The sequence below is a fragment of the Eschrichtius robustus genome, chromosome 1 (assembly GCF_028021215.1).
Source record: "Eschrichtius robustus isolate mEscRob2 chromosome 1, mEscRob2.pri, whole genome shotgun sequence".
Lineage (NCBI taxonomy): Eukaryota > Metazoa > Chordata > Mammalia > Artiodactyla > Eschrichtiidae > Eschrichtius > Eschrichtius robustus.
In genome coordinates this window covers 170,360,784-170,380,268 of record NC_090824.1, presented here as the reverse complement: position 1 = coordinate 170,380,268, position 19,485 = coordinate 170,360,784, and the positions used below count along the sequence as shown (strand labels likewise).

Sequence of the window (19,485 nt, the reverse complement as noted above, 5' to 3'; positions counted from 1 at the left end):
GCGGAGCGACTAGGCCCGTGAGCCACAACTACTGAGCCTGCGCGTCTGGAGCCTGTGCCCAGCAACAAGAGAGGCCGCGATAGTGAGAGGCCCGCGCACCGCGATGAAGAGTGGTCCCCGCTTGCCGCAACTAGAGAAAGCCCTCGCACAGAAACGAAGACCCAACACAGCCATAAATAAAATAAAAATAAAATTAAAAAAAAAAAATAGTGGGTGCCCCTTAAAACACAGATTACCTCTAACTAATAGAAATAGTTCTAACAATTGAGAAACAGCTTAATTCTCCAAAATCCCTCAGGAAATGAGACAGGCTGGGACCTGGGACCCTTTGCTGCAGTGCTTGCACCTGGACAAACGTCTCCTCAAGCAACAAAATACAAAGAAACTATAAGGGACTAAAAAATAACTGCATGCATGCACAGTTGGGGCAATTTATGGACAGCAAGATACAAAAAGACCAAAAATCCAACTGCCACTTCTGAAGAGCCGGGAGCAAAAGCAGGGGATCAGGAGCAAAAGCAGGGCACTGCACACACCCCCTGCACTCACCACCACCTAAGCCACCCCTCTGGCCACACCCCCTACCCTCCCCCCATATAAGGAACCAGCTCACCCCCCATCAGGGAGCTAGCAAGGGCACCTGTTGTTTGTTCTCGCTCCCCTCTGCTGCAGCGGGGCCCCAATAAAGCCTTGCCTGAATTTCTTGTCTGGCCTTTCATCAATTTCTTTTGATTAAGGAGGCCAAGAACACTGGTCAGTGACAGAAAGGGGACCAAGAAACCCACTGTCCCATCCTCTTCTCATTGCACATCTATACGGGGCTGGAGGGGGGGGCAGGGGCTCCCCCATGCAAACAGAGCGCCCCTCGCTGTGACTCCCTCTGTGGGAACAATAACTCTGAAGACTTTGGACAGAGAACAAGTATGCCGTCCTCACAAGACAGATCACTGCTAGCTTAAGAGAAATTGTGGAGGGCACTGCAGCAACTCCCTTCCTAGCTTAGAAACGTCTCCACACTCTGACAGGTGACTGGCCACTGCGAACCTCAGCCCCCCAACCCGCTTCCCCCAACCCCGCAGCCGCATAGAACCCACATGTCTTTGGTGATGGGCCGAGCACTCTGCACTCAGCTCTACGGTGATTCGGGTCTGCTCACCCTTCTCCAGTGGCCCTATCCTGTGGGAATGAGCTACCACCACCTGGCTTTGCTTCTGAGAAGAAAAAACAATACACCAGCCCCTTTGAAAAGCGTTCCTTCAAGCTCCATGGCATGAACACATAGGGGTATAAACACAGCCCCAAACGGTCAGGTGGGAGGATGCATGTAAGGTGCCTGAGCACATACTAATCCCTTCATAAACATTAAATTCCTGGGACTTCCCTGGTGGTCCAGTGGGTAAGACTCCATGCTCCCAATGCAGGGGGCCCGGGTTCGATCTCTGGTCAGGGAACTAGATCCTACATGCATGCCTGAACTAAGAGTTTGCATGCCGCAAGTAAGAGTCGCATGCTGCAAATAAGAAGTCCATATGCTGCAACTAAAAGATCCAGCATGCCGCAACTAAGACCTGATGCAGCATGCATCCATGCATGCATGCATAAATAAATAATTTAAAAAACAAACAAACAAAACAAAAACATTAAATTCCTTTCCCTGCTATGAAGGAAGAATGGGATTAGCACAATATTTGCTATCTATCTCCTTCCGTCTGTCCACCCACCCACACTTCCATCCATCCATCCTTCTATCCACCTATAAAATGAACTCAGAACCATACACTACACGTCTACCTTGTCAGAGTCCAACTGCACGAATTAGTTTCACAGGGACCACTTCCTCATGTTCTTGAAACCAGACCACCACAAGGTCATGTCCTGGAGAAATGTTTTAGGTGCAGTTCTCAGGGATACACCATCTCTCCCACCACCCCCAGCTCCGCCAACACAAAAGTATCCACGATTATCAGTGGGGTGGCTTGGGACAACACCAAGGCCAATTTCCCCAAGGAAACTTTATTATCCACGTTCTCTGCGGATCACTGAAGGGGTACCACGTGCCAGCTTGGGAGCCCAAGTGAACATTTCACACATTGCTTTTAAGAGAAGGTGATTTCCATGTTCTAAAACTACGATTTACCAGTGGCCTCATTTCTTTGTTGGGGCTGCTACTGCTTCTCACTTGAACTTCACTGTCCCTCATAGCACTCAATGCCCTGTGACATATCACATATTCTTCTATAGACTGTCAGCCCCACCATCCACTCTGACAGCCCTGCTGTGGACACAGCGTGACACGTAGCAGGTATTCCAAAATCACCTGGTGAATGAATGAAGTCATCAAAGGCTCACTTGACCATCTGACATTTTTAATCTTACCAAGTATCTGTTGATTGATATGTCAAATATTAAACTAAAATCTATGCAGAAAGAAAGTATAATTAACCACCCAATAAATATGAACTATACTAAAAATGTCAGCCTCTTTTCAAATTACATTTGTTTTCATCTCAGAGATCACAGGTATTTTTAAGGAAAAAAAGAGTTATATTTACTGCCCAGGTTTTTAAGTTCATGGTAACCATTAAGATATGTGTTATGACAATCACAAAAACATCCACTTGTCCAAATCCTAATTTCATTATTAAAATGTTAGCTTGAATTGCATAGCCTTTATGGGTAAGATTCACATATTTATCTCCTCTGACTACTGTGTATTTTGTTGATTTTTAAAGATTTAAAATATTAGATCTATAGTCATTTGATTGGAAGTCAAGAATTTAAATTCCCAAGTCTCCCAAGGAACCCAAATATTTGGAGCCTTTAGATGGTCTGATATGTAGCTGCACATCTGTCTTGTTTTATTCAAAGTGGATATGGAAAACTAAAGGCTATCTAGAATCCCATTAAAATCCAGACTCAGGCATTTTCAGAACCACAGACCCAAACAATAAGCAAACAATACCATAGGCCCTAAAAAAGCATCCTGCACAGGGAGCAGAGATTTGTACCTGGGGGTCCATCCTGAGGAAGGTGTGAGGGCCTCTGCTACTCAAGGTTGATCTTTTAAAGGTTTTGCTATGATAAAAGTGGTAGTAATCTTCCAGGTTTCCGATCTGCAAAACAAGAAGCAGGATATCACCAGTCAACACAGTCTTACAAAATCCTGCATCCCACAAACATCTCCCCCTTCCTCTGAGAGGCTCGTCCTGCTCCCAAAGGAAACATACCCTTCGTTACACTTCCCCACTCAAGTCTCTGGCAGACTCAGCGTCTGTGAACGTGACGGTCAATTCAGAGACTCCTTTTGGATAAACAACACTAGTAGTATTTTCCAATGAAGCACACGCTCCCCAAATCTTGCGATGAGGTCATATCATTTAAAGTTTGTATTATCTTGGCCAAGTTTTTTAGACATGAATTAATGTTCATTTAGGGTCAAGCATCCCTGAAGTAGCTAAGTTAGTGTCAAGTCAGGTCTACACCAAAATATTCATTTATAAACAAACTCCATCCTCTCCACCCCACGGGTAAACTGAAATATCTAAGAATGAACATTCACTCTCAAGTGCAACAAGGGAGCCAAGGCAAACACTCGGCCCCATCTGCTTGGGGATTGCAGAAAGGTCAGCTGAGAACATCCAAGCCCCCAGGGTGTCCCAGTTTTCTGCCAGCAGTGGTTTGTCAGGACAGATTTCAGCCTGAGGCCTGGAGGGGACGTAGAGGAGCAGTCAATGTGGCCCTCCGATGGGCTGCCCCCGCTGGCCACTCCCTGCAGCACCGACTTGCTCTTGTGTCTCACGACCCTGGAGCATCAGGTCACCGTTCTCAGAAGACATGCTTCTCGTTCTAACTTCCACTGGTTGTTGAAAACAACCATCCTTGACAGCTGGAGGTCACCATCCTTCAGCTTTCTAACTGAAGAGCAGAGCTTTCTGACCGAATACTATATAGACTCTCATGCTGCCCTTCTCAGGCTAAACCATCCTAGTTTCTTTTCCAGCGTCTGATTAAAGAGTGAATTTAGGGTGAATTGTCCTCTAGAGCAGTTAGATGTCGTGATGATGCACCTAGGTTTCCAGTCAGATAGACCTAATCCAAGCCCTGCCCACTCCCTTCACCGCCAATGATCGTGTGATCTCAGGCAAGATTCACCTCCTGCAAATCTCAACTCCTCATGTGTAAAATGGGGATAAAACTACTTACCCCATGCAGTTGTTTAAGTAGGACTAATGTCCACCCATTTCACCAAGACCTTCTACTCACAGACATTGCATCTGCTACAAGATGTCCCCAGCAGAGAGGACTGGCCCAGGCAGAGACCTGGAGGGACGTGGAGATTCTGAGTGGCCATTTCCACATCTTTCCACAAGAAGATCAAGCAAGGATCTACAGAGAGAGCCCACTTTACTAAACCCTTCAGCCCTCATTGCCAGAAAGCCTGGCAGTCTGGATGCATCCTGTTCTTGAGTTTCTAGAGACACCCACTTGTCCTTGAAATAAAGAACGCCCTTGTTCACTTAAGCTTGCTCCACGGTGTTTCTGTCGCTTACAAGCACAGAACAGTGAATACCGTAATCGTCATGAGGGTAAGCAGGTATCATCTGTATAGTGCCTAGTTTAGTGCCTTGAACCTAGTGGGTGTTCGAGAAATCCTGGCCGTATTGAGCTGGGATTCTCTCTCTAGCTCTTCTCCAAGGCTCCTTCAATCCTTCACTGGGTCTAGGATGGACCTCAACTCAACCATTCCTGCTGGGTGACATGGGCTTCAGACCCTCCATGAGTCTTAGTTACCTTGTGAGGAAACTAACTACTACTTTTAAGGGTTGCTCCAAGACTCTCTCTCTATATATATGTACAGAGTCAGGTACAGCTCTTTATATATAAAGAGCTAGCTGAGTGCCCAGCAGGTAGTAAGTACTCTATACATAGTTCTCTGCAATTATGATTCTCAGTTCATTTTCTACCTCAAGACACTGTTCTACCATCATAAACCTCATTATTTCTGCCCTATTTTGCACAAAAGCACTTTTTTCCCTCCTCCTACAGTTAACTGCTCACGTCTTCAACAAAGTTAATTGTTATGTATGTCAAAGGGCTCCTCCTAGAACAAGCCAGAGCTGTTATTTAGCAATAATGGAGTCTTAACTTACAGCAATGTTTAATCAGCATGTTTGCTTATAAGCTGCTACCTTCCCTGGGAGATGTTTCACAACTTTTGGTCTTTTAACTCCAGGCATTCAAGTCAATTTCCACTCAGGGACATGGAAAAACTAAGAGTTGAATCAAATTTGCTGGCAAGGGGATGGATTAATTGAAGAGCTGCTGACCCTAAGCAGGCCCATGTCAGGGTAACCCTGGAAGCCATTCAGGGCAGCACCTGCCTTCAGAGCAGCCAAGCCTCTCTTCAAAGGCCAGTCCCAAGGCCATCCAGGCCCCTGCCTCTGCCCCTATCCAGCCACATCCTAAGCAATAGCTCAGAGGGTCTGAGCTGACAGGAGTCATTCTCTTTGAGTAATTCAAGGGAAGAACAGATGGTTCTCACAGTCCTGACCCGGCCAACTGCCCCTGAGGGCAGCAATGGCCAATGCCACATCTGTTTGGAAACTTATATTCAGCCCAGCATGGAGGCTGAGGGTCTGGGTTAGGGTTAGGATCTGGGAGGGTGAGGGTCTGGGTTAGGGTTAGGTGCAGGGGAGAAGGGGACGCCAGCCAAGGCCCCCCTCCTGCCCTGACAACCCCAGCTGCAGGAAAAGCTGGAATCTGACTCAGGAAAAAAGGGGAGGGAGTTGGGTCACTGGCTATTCGGAAATCTGGAAGCGGCCCTCCAGATCCCCCTGAGATTCTGTGCACCTCCATCCACCCTCTGCCCCTCCAGAAGCCGGGGTGAGAGCATGGGGAGAGACACCTTCCTTCCTTGAAACCAAAGATTTGAATGTCAGGCAAACATAGGCCTGACAGGGCAAGGGACAGAAAGGGCTGCCTGACGCTGGAATGACTGCAAGGGTAGGAAAAGGAAGGAAGGAGGAAGACAGGGCCCAGATGCTCAGGAGGGAATCCAGCTACTGTGAGAGGCCTGGGCACCCTCTGCAGCTTGGATGAACATGATATCCCGAAGCCTGTGGCTACACTGTGTGGTTATCAAGTACTAACTCATTCAGAGCAGTGGTGGGCAGATGATGGCCCATGGGCCAAATCTGGTCTATGTTGCTTTTTTACATTAATTTTTAAAATTGTGGTAAAATAGACATAACATTTATGATTGTAACAATGTTTAAGCGTATAGTTCAGGGGCACTGGGCACATTCGCTCTGTCATGTAACCGTCACCACCTTCACCTCCGGAATCTTTTCATCTTCCCAAACTGAAACTCTGTCCCCGTTAAACACGAGCTCCCCCTCCCCTTCTCCCAGCCCCGGGCACCCACCATCTGCTTTTTGTTTCTGTGAATTTGACAACTCTAGCTGTCTCAGCAGGATCATTTGCCCTTTTGTGACTGGCTTGTTTCCCTTAACATGATGTCCTCGAGGTTCACCCATGCTGCAGCAGGTGTCAGAATTTCCTTCCTTTTTCAGGCTGAATCATATTCCATTGTGTGTACAAGTCACAGGTCGTTTATCTGTTCATCCACTGATGGGCACTTGGGTTGCCTCTACTTTTGACTGTTGTGAATCATGCTGCTCTGAGCACGGGTAGGCAAGCATCAGTCTATGACCCTGCGTTCCATTCTTTTGGACATACACACAACTCCTGTTTTTATAAATAAAGCTTTACTGGGGCACGGCCACCAGCGTTCACTTACCTCCTGCCCACAATTGCTCTCATGCTGTGATGCCAGAGTTGAGTGGTGGCTACAGAGACCCTCTGGCCCCCATGCCTAGAACATGTCACATGTGGACTTTACAGAAAATGTCTGCCAACCTGCGATTTCTAGCATTTGTTGCTGAGTGTGTCTAGGGAGTCCACCAAAGTCTCTGAGGTTGGACATGGTTTCTCTAAGGGCTGGGGACCACCAGTCCACACACCGAGGGGCTCTGCTTAAAAACACAAGTGCAGCTGCCATGCCAGCACCTTCAGCATCTTACCTAGTCATTGAGCTGCCCTTTCTCCAAGCACTATCCTTGTCTGATGCCCCCCGGGTCACTCCTGTCTGTCTGACTCACGCTGCACTGCCCTCTGCCCAGCTCTCCCCCTGGCATTAGGCCTGGGTCAGGAATATGAGGTTTCCGAGATGGGCAGAAGGTTGGAAAGGATCAAGGGATGGCAGAGCAGGAGGCAGGTGCCCTGACCGCAAGTGGGACACAGCCCAGCTTGGATGACGTGGCATTTACGACATAGCCATATCTTGCCCCGTCCCCCTTGCCCACGCTGTCACCTCCCCCACCACAGCCATGTCAACCCCAGTTATGCCCTCCCCACCTGGGAGCTGCCCCTTGAGCTCTCTGGGTGCCTTCATGAGATAAGAGGATAGGAGGGCAGGTCACTCTGGGGACGTGGCCACTGGCCTGGTTAAACACGAGGGACAGCTGACTGTCCTCTGGCCTCACAGACAGGGGTGGGGGGAGGAAACACGGAGATGACCCCATTTTACAGATGGGAAGACTGAGGCCCAGGGGGGTTAAGCCCAACGTTACCCTCAGGGGCTCCCAATTCCTTAGCCAACTCTCCCCATTGTGCCCACAGACGAACAGGTGATGACATCTTACACCGAATGACAAACAGATACACAAGTTAGGGCTTAGGACTATTGCTACACTTTTGGTGCAGCTTCAGGGTCAAACTGACAAGACTTGGAAGCGGAAGAATAGACAAAAAAGGTGGGGTTGGCACAAAGACATCTTAAATTCAGGGTAATCCCCTAAGAAAGAAAACGTTCTTATTTTTACTTGGCATCTGCATTGACATTGAAGTAGGTGCTCATCCTGGCTCGGCAGCCCTGGCCATCCTGGATGCCGTCCCTTGGCCTGGCCTTGCTGTGCTCCCCTGGCCACCACGCCCATGCTCTGGGCACCGCTTCCCCAGCCAGCGCCTAAGCAACCTGCTCCGTCAACACGGGGGTGGCAGTTGCAGCAGAACCCTGCTGCCCGAGGGCCCTGGCAGCCTCCTCTTCCTCCTCCGGAGCACGGAATAGATGCTCTTCCCCATCCTCCCAGGCTGCCCACCAGTCCTGCTCGGCGCTGAACCCCCAGACCCTCAATCTGTTCTTCCTCAATGAATCTGATCTCCGGTCTGCGAGGTGTTTTTTGTTGTTTTTCAGGGTGTGGGAGGGGAGTGTTGGTCACGACATAAAATTTCCATAAATGCTTTTCCTCTTTCGTATCCTTCATATTTTCACAATGCGTTAATTAGAGTCATTCTCTCAGCCTGCCACCACAGAAAATGAACAATCCGCTGAGTCTGTGATGCTCCCATCTCTTCACTCGACACTGATATGTAATTATACACATTAGGTGATAAAATTGGTAACATCATTAAAAACCTTGCTAAGAGTTCTCAGCCAGAACATTGGAAGAAATGAGATCAAAGAACCCATAGTGAGGAGAGCTGGATGTGGTTTCTCTCTAACAGATTCCTCTGTTACAGGGGTCCCCGACCCCCAGGCCTGTTAGGAGCTGGGCCGCACAGCAGGAGGTGAGCAGCAGGCCAGCGAGCGAAGCTTCCTCTGCCGCTCCCCATCGCTCCCCATCGCTCGCAATACCACCTGAACCATCCCCCCCGGCCCCCGTCCGTGGAAAAGCTGTCTTCCATGAAACCGGTCCCTGATGCCAGAAAGGTTGGGGACCTCTGCTCTTTTAGACACTTTAAAAAAAACCCTAGTCATATATGCACTCGGTACAAAATCTGGACGGTAAACAGGGTATATAGAGTTATAGGGAACAGCAAGTCCCCCTCTTCCTTCTCGCAGCCACTAAGGTCCCTGACTTTTGCTGGGGGCTCCTGGTTCATAACAAGAACAGTACCCAGGCCGCAAGCTGAGAGTTCAGATGCATTAACTTGATTCTTGCAACAACCTTACGAGGGAGGTGCCAGGAGCACCCTCATCTTGCAGATGGGGAAACAGAGGCACCACTTAACAGAGTGGTTAAGTGACTGGCTCAAGCCCCCCACCCCACCCCACGCAGCACAGTCAGGAGGTGAATCAGAGTTCACACCCTTAACCATCGCCCCTCTGCCTCTCGACACACCTGCAGCATCACTGCCATGGGGATCCCACTCATCTCAGTCTGGTCCCCGGCAGCAGTTCGTTCACACACAGCCCAGTGCCTCACGGGGCTCACGTTCTTTCCTTCCAGTGCAGGAATCAGGAGAGACACTATTACGGCCCACACACACATCTGTTGCACTGTGTCTGTGTGTGAGTGTGTGTGTGGATGGATGGGCATGGAAATGCGTGTGTCTGTGTATTTATGTATGTATGTATGTATATAGATGTATGACTGCATGTGTGTGCACACAGATGTGTGTGTGTATACACACATATGTTGTGTATTCAGATTTGTGTGTATATTTATGTTTGTGTGTATATAGTTGTGTGTGTTTATGCAAGATTCACACATAAATGGCCCTGAGATGCAACCAAGCAAGTCTTTGGTTTTCCCACAGCCCTCACATCCGAGTGGACCTCCAGGGCCACTGCAGGTCACCCTAATTCAGAACCTCTGCATCTGAGGCTTGGAGCAAACCCGCTGTGGGCCAGACCTGCCCCCAGATGGAGGTTCTGGTTCTAGAGGTCTGGAACACCACTGAGCATGTGGATTCCGAAACCCATCCCCAGGAGACGCTGAGCTGCAGCCGAGGATCGTGTCAAATCCCGAGGACAGCCCTTTCCAGGAGAAGGCCCCTACCCTCCTCCCCTTCCTGCCTGGCACTTCCCCACTGGTCCTGCCTGGGGCCCTGAGCACGCTGTGCTGGAAAGGCTGAGTCCTCCCTGTTCTCGGCAGACCGCCTGGGGTGAGACGACCCCAGCCACAACCAGAGCATGCATCCTTAGATCAACACCATCTTGCTGCCCTCACCTCCACACAGATCCGTTCCTCCTCCCGAGGAATCCCTCATCTTGGTGAAGGCACCACCATCCTCCGCGTGCATCCAGTCATCAAACCCTCTGAAAGCGACCTCTTGAATGGTTCTCGAGCCTGGCTGCTCCCCAATGACCCCGCTCCAGTGCAGGCAGCCCCACCGCCCTGCCTGCACCAGGGCAAGGCACTGCTGGCCTCCTAGTCTCCATCACACTGCCATTGCCATGCCAGCTCTGCCCCCTCTAGGAGCATGAAGCCCGAGTCCTTCACGGGGCACACGAATGTCTCCACAACCAGGCCAGGCCAGCTCTCCGGCATAGGCCTGGCCTCACCTGCCTCACCTTCTGTTCTCCAGTGACACTGCTGTGTTTGAGGGACCCTTGCATGCTCTTTCACACCCCCGAGCCTGCTTATGCTGGACACCTCACACCAACAAGTCCACCTCCCACTCTGATTTGAACCATCACCTCAGCTGTCACTGCCTCCAGGAAGCCCTCCTGGACCTCCCAGGCCCAGGTCTGACTACATGTACCCATCACAGCCTATCCTCCCTCCCTCCCTCCCTCCACGCTAAGCTCCTCAAAGGCAGAAACTGTCATCTGTATAATCCTCAGGCCCTGGCAGCGTCTGGTGCACAGCAGGAGCTCAAGAAATGTTTGGTGAAATGAACAGACCTTGAGTGACACTGGAAGGACACATGTCTTCCCCTGTCCACCTACATAGGGTTGTCCAGTTCGGCCGTGACCAAGACCCCAGGCCTCCCAGCTGTTTTGCCTTTGGGCTCTCTCTAGCCCCCTCCCAGGACAGTCCTGAGGCTGTGGAGGCAGGCCGACCACCCACCAGCTGTGTGGCCTGGGCAGGGCCCGAGCCGGCCCCTCTGACGTCCAGTCACAGGGACACGGGGCTGAGCGAGGCTGGCGGTGCAGGGCTCTGCACTCCCTCCAAGTGGCCAGCTGTGGAGAGGAAGCATCTCAGTGACCACAGGTGGGGAAGAGCGTAAACAGCTTGCAGAGCCCAGCAAGGAAGGGGCAAAAGCCAAGTGTGATGGGGGAAAGGCCCGGGCTGGGGGTGTTTATAGGAAGAGCCTCTCTTGTCCTGTTTTTTCCTGTCAATGTGAGTACAGCCAGCTTCAAACCACCTCCCTGCTTATACAGGGCAGGTGTGAGGTAGGAGGGATCCGTGGGTGCTGCCAGCTGGGGCGCACCCTGCCTTCCTGGAGGAAAAGAAGATGACTTGGTGTTTTTTGCAGAGCCTCGGGAACAGAGGAGGAGAACCTCATCTAATTTATCACGTTTGCTTTGCAGCAAAGTCACTGATGAGCATGCCGGATCCACCCCAAATGACATCTGATGGTTCCAAAGGTCCACCCGCCCACTCAGGCCTCCGACGGACGTGACCTCAGATGCAGGTGCAATGCTGTAAGCCCTCGAGTCAGCAAGCTGGCTTTTGGGGGGGGGATGGCCAAGCACATACTTTGGTCAGTCCACTGGGATGCCACCCACCTCCCCAGGCCAGCACAGTGGCATCTGCCTCAGAGGAACAGCTGATAAGTCACAAAGTGTCACAATTCAAGGTCTCAGATGCCAGTGGGCTGCAGATGAGGCTCCTGACTTTGCGAAAAAGTATTCACTTTATCACTCCCATAGCCTGCCCTTGGATGGAAACAGATGTCCTGAGCCCGGCTGCTCACAGCTGCAGTGGGCCAGCTCCTGGAGCTCCTGGTCTGCAGGGCCTGTGTCTTCCAAGGGCCCCGGCTCTTGGAGGAGAGTCGATGTTTGAAAGTGACGGGCGTCAGGGTTCAGTTATATGTTATTCATCCCAGTGGGTCTGCTTAAGAAAAACATAACTAATTAGACCCTATAAAAACCTACACACCAAATTAATTCGGCCTTGCGCTGGTGACTTCCACCTTTAGAAAGTTATAAACATAGATGGCCACTGAACCTATATTTAGCCAGCACGGAGTTACTTGGTATTTATAATTAAGGAAGTCCAGAGAGAGAGAATGGACATTTTGTTGTTACTTTCAAAAGCATTTTTAAAAAATCCTGCTTCCCATTTCGGTCACAGATACACACAGCAACATTCTGTTACTACAGTGATTACAATTCTGACCCAAGTTAAGGTTATTACACAATTTCCTAGTCTCCTCAGATTGCTTTCTTCAACATGTATCCACCCAAAGCGCGCAATTAAGCTGCTCAACTTCCTACAAATTCCTGAAAAATCATTAATTTTTACTTAGCAGACTGCATTTTCTCTTCCCTGAAGTCACCAAGCCAAATTGTCTAGCTTCAGGTGAGGACAGTTAATGTATACATCTGGCCTCAACCTATACGTTTAATATTCACAAAGAGACATCTGAAAAACTCTACAACCTTTTTGAAGCTCTTCATTTCAAACCATTTACTGGTTAAAGTTTTCTTTATGGCTGTCCGGAATTAGTCGTTTTGCCAGATTTCTAAGCCATCACCCATGTGGCTGATTTGATGGTGAGGGTGGGTTCACCCCGTGTGTCCCCGCTGCCTGCTAACCGCTCTGCAATGTGTTTGGTCTCCAGTGGGGAGAGGTACCCCCGACGCCCACAGGGCCCAGGCAGGGACCCCACGACCGGGAGGTGATGGGTGGGTAAAGAGTCGGGAACTCAGTACTGCTGGATCTCTGGAAATCTTCCAGAGAAGCCAACGTTCAGATCCTACATGAGCTCTTGCAAGTTTTTATTATTACACTGGCAACTAATTCTAAAATGTTAACACCCCTGTGCGGCCCGCCTAAAACAAACCTGTGGGCTGCAAGCAGCCCGTGGTCCTTGCGACGGGGGATCTAGATATTTGGTCTGGACTTTCCCCACTCTAGGAGGCCTGCTGCTGACATTTTTCTTGCTGAGTACGGAAGACATAGGGGGAGAGGCTTATCTTCAGAAACTCTCATCTGGAAAATTAGCCAGGGAAGAGACAGTCTGGGACAGACATGCCCAGATTTGCTCTTAGCAAAGAGCATCTCGGCTTGTGAGTGGAGTAAAACATGTCCATGACCTTCAGCACAATGGCCATGCACAGCACACTTTGGGGGGCCAGCAATGCCGGGGATCCCCTGAGCACCCAAGGAAACTGGGGGGGCCCATCTGGGTCCTACCAGCCCCCTCCCAGGCTCCCCAGAAAGAGGGGCCAGTGCTGGGCTGCAATTTGGGGCAACTTGACTAAGGCAGGTCAGGAGGTTATAAGGTATGAAAAAAAGAAAAAAAAAGATTTGTAGGGACTCCCCTGGTGGCCCAGTGGTTAGGGCTCCACGCTTTCACTGCAGGGGGCACAACCAGGTTCAATCCCTGGTTGGGGAACTAAGATCTCGCATGCTGCGTGGCACAGCCAAAAAAAAAGATTTTTGTCCTTACGAAAAAAATGTTTAAAATTCAAACTTTAGGGGCTTCCCTGGTGGCGCAGTGGTTGAGAATCTGCCTGCCAATGCAGGGGACACGGGTTCGAGCCCTGGTCTGGGAAGATCCCACATGCCGCGGAGCAGCTGGGCCCGTGAGACACAACTACAGAGCCTGCGCGTCTGGAGCCTGTGCTCCGCAACAAGAGGGGCCGCGATAGTGAGAGGCCCGCGCACCACCATGAAGAGTGGCCCCCGCTTGCCGCAACTGGGGAGAGCCCTCGCGCAGAAACGAAGACCCAACACAGCCAAAAATAATAAAATACAAATAAATAAATAAATTAAAAAAAAAAATTCAAACTTTAATATCAAAAACTCTCAATGTGAGAGGAGTTATGCTAAGGGAAATTAAAAAGTGTTTTAGAGAAATTAATCTTCAAAATTTTTCACTTTAAAAATAAATAGCTCTTATACGCAAAAGAAGTGAAAGCAGAGACTCGGACAGATATCTGTACACCCATGTTCACAGCAGCATGATTCACGATAGCTGGATGCAACCCAAGTGCCCATCGATGGATGAATGGATAAACAAAGTGTGTTCTATGCATACAAGGGACTATCATTCAGCCTTAAAAAAGGAAGGACAGTCTGACACCTGCTACGACACGGATGAACCTTGAGGACATTATGCTCAGTGAGATAAGCCAGACACAGAAGGACAAATCCTGCTTGATTCCATTTATCTGAGGCACCAGACGAGTCACATTCACAGAGACAGAAAGTAGATGGTGGGGGCTGGGGGTGGGTTAGTGTCTGACAGGGACAGAGTTTCATTTTTGGAAGATGAAGACGTTCTGGAGATGGTGGTGACGGCTGCACAGCAATGCGAATGTGCTTAATGTCACTGAACTGGACACTTAAAAATGGTGAAGATGGTAAATTTTATTACGTATATTTTACCACAATTAAAAAAATATATCTCATCTCCTCTACATTCTTGCCCCCCCTTTCCTAAAACTGACTCCTCTCCGGTGTCACTCTGGGTGTTGGGGACCTCAGCTCCCATGACAGTGGCATGTGGAGGTCTGAGAGGGGGAGGTGCCATCAGCCCCAAAGAGCCCAGAACAGAAACAGAGGCCAGTGACGCTGCTCGGCTGTGATTACTAACTACTCTGGGCTCCAGGCAGCTCATCCCCATCCTATGTCCCTCTCAATTATGTGGTTTCCCCTAAAGGGAAAAGAGACACCAGGGAGGGACCTGAGCCCATCACCCCAGCTTCCTTCCTTATATCCTGACGCCCATCCCAAGTGACAGCCTTGAAGGTCTGCTGACGAGGGGTCCCATGACCCACCCTGGAAGCTGGCCTCTCAGGGGCTGGCCCTGCTGAGACAGGAGGCTTAGATTTCACGGAAACCTTCAGTCTAAGCACATCAGTGCCCAAACTCAATAATGCCCATTAAGAACAGACGGAAAGAGAAGCACGCACTGTCCTTTGGCTTCTGTGACTCAACCCCCCGCCAGTAGTTCAAAGTGAAGAAGCTGCTGGGGAGTCAGCTGTCGTGATTTCACCAACACCCAACTCGAGGGGCACCCTTACCTGGTTGCAAAGCACATCTTGGTTTATGAACTAAAACAGCTTCGTGCAACTGTTTCCATCTGGGCCCTTTTACTGTGGCATTTGGGACTTTGCACGCAGCTGCTGCGTTAAGGGGTCAGGGGACCGCGGTGGCTGCCAGCCTCTGTTTCTACTCTCTCTCGGGAGGAGCTGGATCAGCTTCTCTCTCTGTCCCTTTCATGTTAACATTATGGTTTATGGACTATCTGGCCATAAAAAATTTCAACAGAACTTTCGTATTCAAAGTAAAACTTCAAAAGCACTAATTTGCAGGTGAGAAGTCACTGTTTGAAAGGAAAGCGGGACAAAACAGATTATACTGTTCTCTGTCTGCCCTCTCACCTCTGCCCACGATTCACTAAGACGATGCACACGACTGACTGATGGCCGGATGAAGGCCTCCCCCACGGGGCGCTGCCCTTCGGCTACCCTCCTGTGTCTACTGCCCCGGACACACCCACACGACTGCCCGCTCACGCCTCCGCTCTCCCCACAAGTCTCTGAGCAGCTCTCGAGTTGGGCACTATTCCAGGCTCTGGGGTCCTGCAGGGCTCACGCGGCCCAGGACCTGCCTCCGGGGAGGGCCCCCAGAAGTGAGCGCCGCAGAGCAGGGCGAGGAGGGCCCCAGACGAAGCCCTCCTGCCCGGCTGGCACTCAGATCTCAACTCTGAGCAACAAGCCACCCAAATGCTCCCTAAGACAGGAAGGGGGACCCACACTTGGAGAGGCTGGCGTCCTACCAGTGGAGAGAACCTCTTCTCTACTGGGCTTTCAAGGAAAGATGGGGCCAGGGCAGGGAGGTGACAACAAAGGGACCCCGGTCACCACCTTACATGGACTTGGGACGGGGGGAGCGGGGGGACTCCAAGTTGCGACTGTGGCCTTGGAGCCAGGCCGCCGGGATCTAAATTCCAGCTCCTCCATTTAACTGAAAAGAGACTCCAGTCAAGTTCCTTAATTTTTCTTTGCCTCCATTTCCCTTTCCAGGCAATGGGGTAACAGTACACCTCCACCCCACCCCCCCATGGCTGCTGGGAGGATAAATGAGGCACGACACATGTGAATGCCTGCACGGGGCCTGACACATGGCAGGCTGTCGTTCAAGTAGCTTTTTTCATATTATTTCTGTAAGAAATAATACACATCCCACTTTGGGAGGGAAAAAATGGTTTGCAACAAAGCCAGTTGCAAAGTTAGTTAGGTAACAAATCCCATTTGCCCTTTGATTTCAATTAAAAACATATATATACATTCCCTGGTGGTCCAGTGGTTAAGACTCCGCGCTCCCAATGCAGGGGGCCTGGTTCGATCCCGGGTCAGGGAACTAGATCCCACATGCATGCTGCAACTAAAAGATCCCGTGGGCTGCAACTAAGACCCAGTGCAGCCAAATAAATAAATAAATAAATATTTTTAAAAAAACATATACATACACCTCTTTATTAGTGGTCCCTGTGGGGAAAATAATCCCACCTAGACAGAGCCAAAGAGGCCAGTGTGAACACTCCCCACCCGCCACTGGCCAGGCCTGTGCTGGGGGCACGTGGGAACCCGCAGGGCTGGGGGCCTCCACGCATGCGCCGCGCTGCCTGCCCTGTCCGCGCATCCTCGGGATGTTTCATGTCCCTGAGATGGACTTAACTTCTTGTCCCTCTTATTTTCATCCACTCATAGAAAATGAGGTTGCAATATATGATCACTTCCAGGCTGAGCCATTTTTTCCAGTTCTGTAAAATGAATTCATGCTTCTGTCATCATTCATGTTCACAAGTCTGTAAAGACAAACTCTCTCCGAGTGACTCGCTCACTGGGTTCTGTGAGGTTCTGTCTGATTTATGATCACCACTCACTGGAGCCTAGAACTGGCACTTCCACACCCGCATCAGCAGACACAGATGACACATCTCCTCCGAGGGGAACGGGGTCCAGGGCTTTCCGGGTGACCCACAAGGTCGCAGCCGCACACCTGCGCTCCCAGGGCCCAGCGGCTTCTCTTCCAGAGCTGGGTCAGCAGTGAGGACCTGCCCCCCTCCCAGAGGATGATGGACAAAGGGGAAGGGAGAGCCAAGTTGTGGCAAAGGGAGCATCTGTCCCGAGACCCAACAGGACACAGGTGCTCTGGGGTCAATTTCCCTCTTTTGTCTCCCTGTGAGGAAGGGACCCGCTTTTCCGTTTTTCAAGAGAAGCTGAAGCGGGGGAGGGATAAATTAGGGGCGTGGGATTAGCAGATGCAAACTACTATATATAAAATAGGTAGACAACAAGGACCTACTCTGTCACACAGGGAACTATATTCAATATCTTGTAATACCCTATAATGGAAAAGAATCTGAAAAACAAAATATATATATATAACTTGAATCACTTTGCTGTACACCTGAAACTAACACAACATTGTAAATTAACTATACTTCAATGAAAAAAATAAAAATTATTTTTAAAAAGTAGGTAGCACTGAATTTCTTGTTCCTGAATAAAATGATACCATTTTAAAAAAATGAAAGAGAGAAGCTGGAAACTTAAATTCCTATCTGAAATCTCCTAACGTTTATTTTTTGGTAATTTTTATTTTATATTGGACTATAGTTGATTTACAATGTTTGTTAGTTTCAGGTGTACAGCAAAGTGATTCAGTTATACACATACACATATTCATTCTCTTAAAAATTCTTTTCCCATTTAGGTTATTACAGAATATTGAGCAGAGTTCCTCCCAATGTTTAAATGTTAGTAACTATTCCAATTTTCTAAAAACATTCTAATTAGAATAAAATACACCTGGGGGGCTGCACACACCCCTGGGCCACCATGGGACCTGGCTCCCCTGCCACGCCCTCTGAGTTCGCTCCCCCCTCTGGGGACCATCTCCCACCTCTAGGGCCCCCCCGCCCTGCTCTGCATCTCACAGCACATACCCCTCTCAGGGCGTCTCCCCGAGAGGAACAGACCCAGCAGCCTGGAGGGAGTTCTCTGCAGATCAGCTCCTTTCAAAGACCTCCGCTCTGTTATGTTTCTCCCCAGTGACGACGACAGACGTGAACGCTGTCAAATGGTGACTCAGATTCTCAGATTCTCAGCGATGGGTCTAATTACTCAACACATCACCTCTCAAACCTCTTTCTTCCCCAAATCCAAGCTACGTTTAGCAGCTTTTGGTAGATCTCTGTCAGCTTCTATATAACTCCTCCACATCAGCCTCACCTGGAGAAAAACAAATTGCCTTCCATTTCATTTGATGACCCCTACCTGCCATGGAACTTTCCTCAAGAATTCTTTTCTGCGCCTGGCTATTTACTGCCAGCAGTTCTGCTGTGGTTCTGCAGGCCTCATATTCAACTAGAATGGCTGTACGTGTGGCTTTTCTCAGCCAAGGGAGAGAGGCTTTGGGATAGAAGAAAAGATCAGAAAAAGAAACTAAAACGCAACTTGTTTTGACAGGCTATCCTGCCCCCAAGTCAAAGAAGCCATCGCCACCTTGCCCCGGGCACCTGGAGATCCCAGAGTTTGGAAGGGCTTGTGAATCACACCTGCGTGCCGTGCTGGGGAAACTGGGCTTGTGAATCACACCTGCGTGCCAGGGGAAGCCGCGCGTGGGGACCCCCTGCTCCACTGCCAGCCGTATCCACTGCCATGTAATGTGACAGCCCAACTTCCCTCATCCTGGACACCCACATGGGTGAATCGCCCCAGCTTCAGACACCAACTGCTCACTCACTCCACACCCCCAAGCCCCCTCCAGGTCCCCTCTCCCCACCCCCTACCCCCTGAATGTCCTCACCCAGCCCTGCTCCTAACTCCTCTCACTGAACCCTTGGGAATCCCTATTATTTTTTTAAAATGGGGGAATTCCCTGGCAGTCCAGTGGTTAGCACTCTGTGCTCTCATTGCCGAGGGCCCAGGTTCAATCCCTGGTCGGGGAACTAAGATCCCACAAGCCTCGTGGTGTGGTCAAAAAAAATAAATTAAAAAAATTTTTAAAAAATGGAATAGGAAAAAATATTTGCAAGTCATATATCTGAAAAGGGGCTAATATCCGGAATATATAAAGAACTCCTACAACTCAACAATAACAAAACCCAGATTAAAAATGAGCAAAGGACTTGAATAGACATTTCCCTAAAGAAGATATTCAAGTGGCCAATAAGCACATAAAAAGATGCTCAACATCACTAATCATTAGGGAAATGCAAACCAAAAGCACAATGGAATACTATTTCACACCAGTTAGGATGGCTACTATAAAAAAAAAAACCTAAAAAAGCAGAAAATAACAAGTGTTGTCAAGGATGTGCAGGAATTTGAACCCTTGTACACTGCTGGTGAGAATGTAAAATGGTACAGCATTGTGGTTCCTCTAAAAGGTAAACATAAAATTACCATATGATCTGGCGACTCCACTTCTGAGTATATGCCCCAAAAGAATTAGAAACAGGATCTCAAAGAGATCTTTGTAAGCCAGTGTTCATAGGAGCACTAGTCAC

At 49.5% G+C, this 19,485-nt stretch overlaps 1 protein-coding gene across 4 annotated transcripts in view; it reads right to left on the bottom strand.

Annotated features, from left to right (window-relative positions):
- PCSK6 (proprotein convertase subtilisin/kexin type 6) overlaps positions 1 to 19,485 on the bottom strand; it is a 191,320-nt gene that overhangs the window by 140,808 nt on the left and 31,027 nt on the right. For all 4 annotated transcript variants that reach the window (XM_068559294.1, XM_068559315.1, XM_068559309.1 and 1 more), the window contains exon 2: positions 3,009 to 3,113. In XM_068559294.1, the coding sequence (XP_068415395.1) occupies positions 3,009 to 3,113 (105 nt within the window). The remainder of the gene's footprint in view (positions 1 to 3,008; positions 3,114 to 19,485) is intronic.